Source organism: Anarrhichthys ocellatus, unplaced genomic scaffold, assembly GCF_004355925.1.
Source record: "Anarrhichthys ocellatus isolate YVR2014 unplaced genomic scaffold, GSC_Weel_1.0 scaffold641, whole genome shotgun sequence".
In the NCBI taxonomy this organism is placed as follows: domain Eukaryota; kingdom Metazoa; phylum Chordata; class Actinopteri; order Perciformes; family Anarhichadidae; genus Anarrhichthys; species Anarrhichthys ocellatus.
In genome coordinates, this window is record NW_022280615.1 from 298 (window position 1) to 1628 (window position 1331).

Sequence of the window (1331 nt, forward strand, 5' to 3'; positions counted from 1 at the left end):
GTATTTTGGTATTTAGGTCAGACACATATGCAACGCTGATTACCGTAATATGTGTGGTATTTGTTATAAATGTACGTTGGTACATAGAGGGTGATAAGAAGCTGTACATGGAGGGACTTAGGACCCAGGGGAATGTAGGTGAAGGAAACAGGAAGAGACGGAAGAGACGCCACAGAAACAGCTGTTCACCACTCGCTGCCGGTTCTTGTGTTAAAAATGTCCGCTTAATAAAAAAACAAAAAAAAAAACTGCGTTAAGGCGCGATAAAATAATTGTCGGCATTAATTAATGAATGCGTTAACGCGATAATAACACATTAACTTGCCCAGCACTAATTAATATATATACATACATATACATATATATATATATATATATATACATACATATATATATATACACATATACATATATACATATACATATATACTGTATATAATAATAATAATGAGTAGTAACTGATCATGTGACCAGGTGTCAGGTGACAGGTGTCGGGTGACGGGTGTCGGGTGACGGGTGTCGGGTGACGGGTGAATGTGACGGGTGTCGGGTGACGGGTGAGTGTGTACTGAGCGTGCTCAGACTGACCTCGCTGAAGCCCGTCTCCAGGCCTCTGAAGTCCAGGATGAAGTTCAGCTCCTGGGTCCTGGAGTTGGACAGAGTGACCAGACGGTGCAGCAGCTCGTCCACCTGGTCATAGAGCGAGGACACCGTCTCCACCGCCGCCCGCTGGTCTAACGTCACGGTGACACCGTCCTCTCTGCGGAGCAGAGACAGAGAGGCCCCGCCCTCCTGCTGAAGCTGCACCAATCGGCTGTCCTCCAGGATGCTACGCATCACGGCCTGGTACCGGGACAGCAGCAGGTCGGCCTCCTGGGAAAGAAAGAGAGATTCAGAGAGCATGATGGGAAGATGGTAGTGTGTGTGTGTGTGTGTGTGTGTGGTACCTCCTCTGCAGCAGGTAGAGGTGTGTTCTGCAGGATGTTGATAGTCTTCTGCAGCAGCTTGATGACGTCTTCACACTGATTGGTCAGCTGCTCCACTCTCTGAACAAACACACACAATCATTTGTTGTTATTTTATTGTGTGTGTGTGTAGGTTTGAGTGTGTGTGTGTCAGTGTGTGAGTGTGTGTGTGTGTAGGACTCACTGATCTGAAACAAAGCCAGCTCCTCTGACTGAAGCTGAATGAACCTCCAAACTCTTCAGGAAGCTGCTGAAGATGCACCTGTTTGTGAAGAGACTTCAGAGAGAACAACACCTCCACCTGCGCGCACACGCGCGCACACACACACACACACACACACACACACACACACACACACACACACA

General features: G+C 47.5%; 1 protein-coding gene across 1 annotated transcript in view; it reads right to left on the minus strand.

Annotated features, from left to right (window-relative positions):
• Positions 1-477: 477 nt before the first annotated feature.
• The window catches only part of LOC116376833 (pleckstrin homology domain-containing family G member 4B-like), a 3644-nt gene continuing 2790 nt past the window's right edge, over positions 478-1331 (minus strand). Inside the window, exons 6-8 of the mRNA XM_031838320.1 lie at positions 1150-1266; positions 948-1046; positions 478-873 (exon numbers count right to left, since the gene is read on the minus strand). Of these exons, the coding sequence (XP_031694180.1) occupies positions 478-873; positions 948-1046; positions 1150-1266 (612 nt within the window). The remainder of the gene's footprint in view (positions 874-947; positions 1047-1149; positions 1267-1331) is intronic.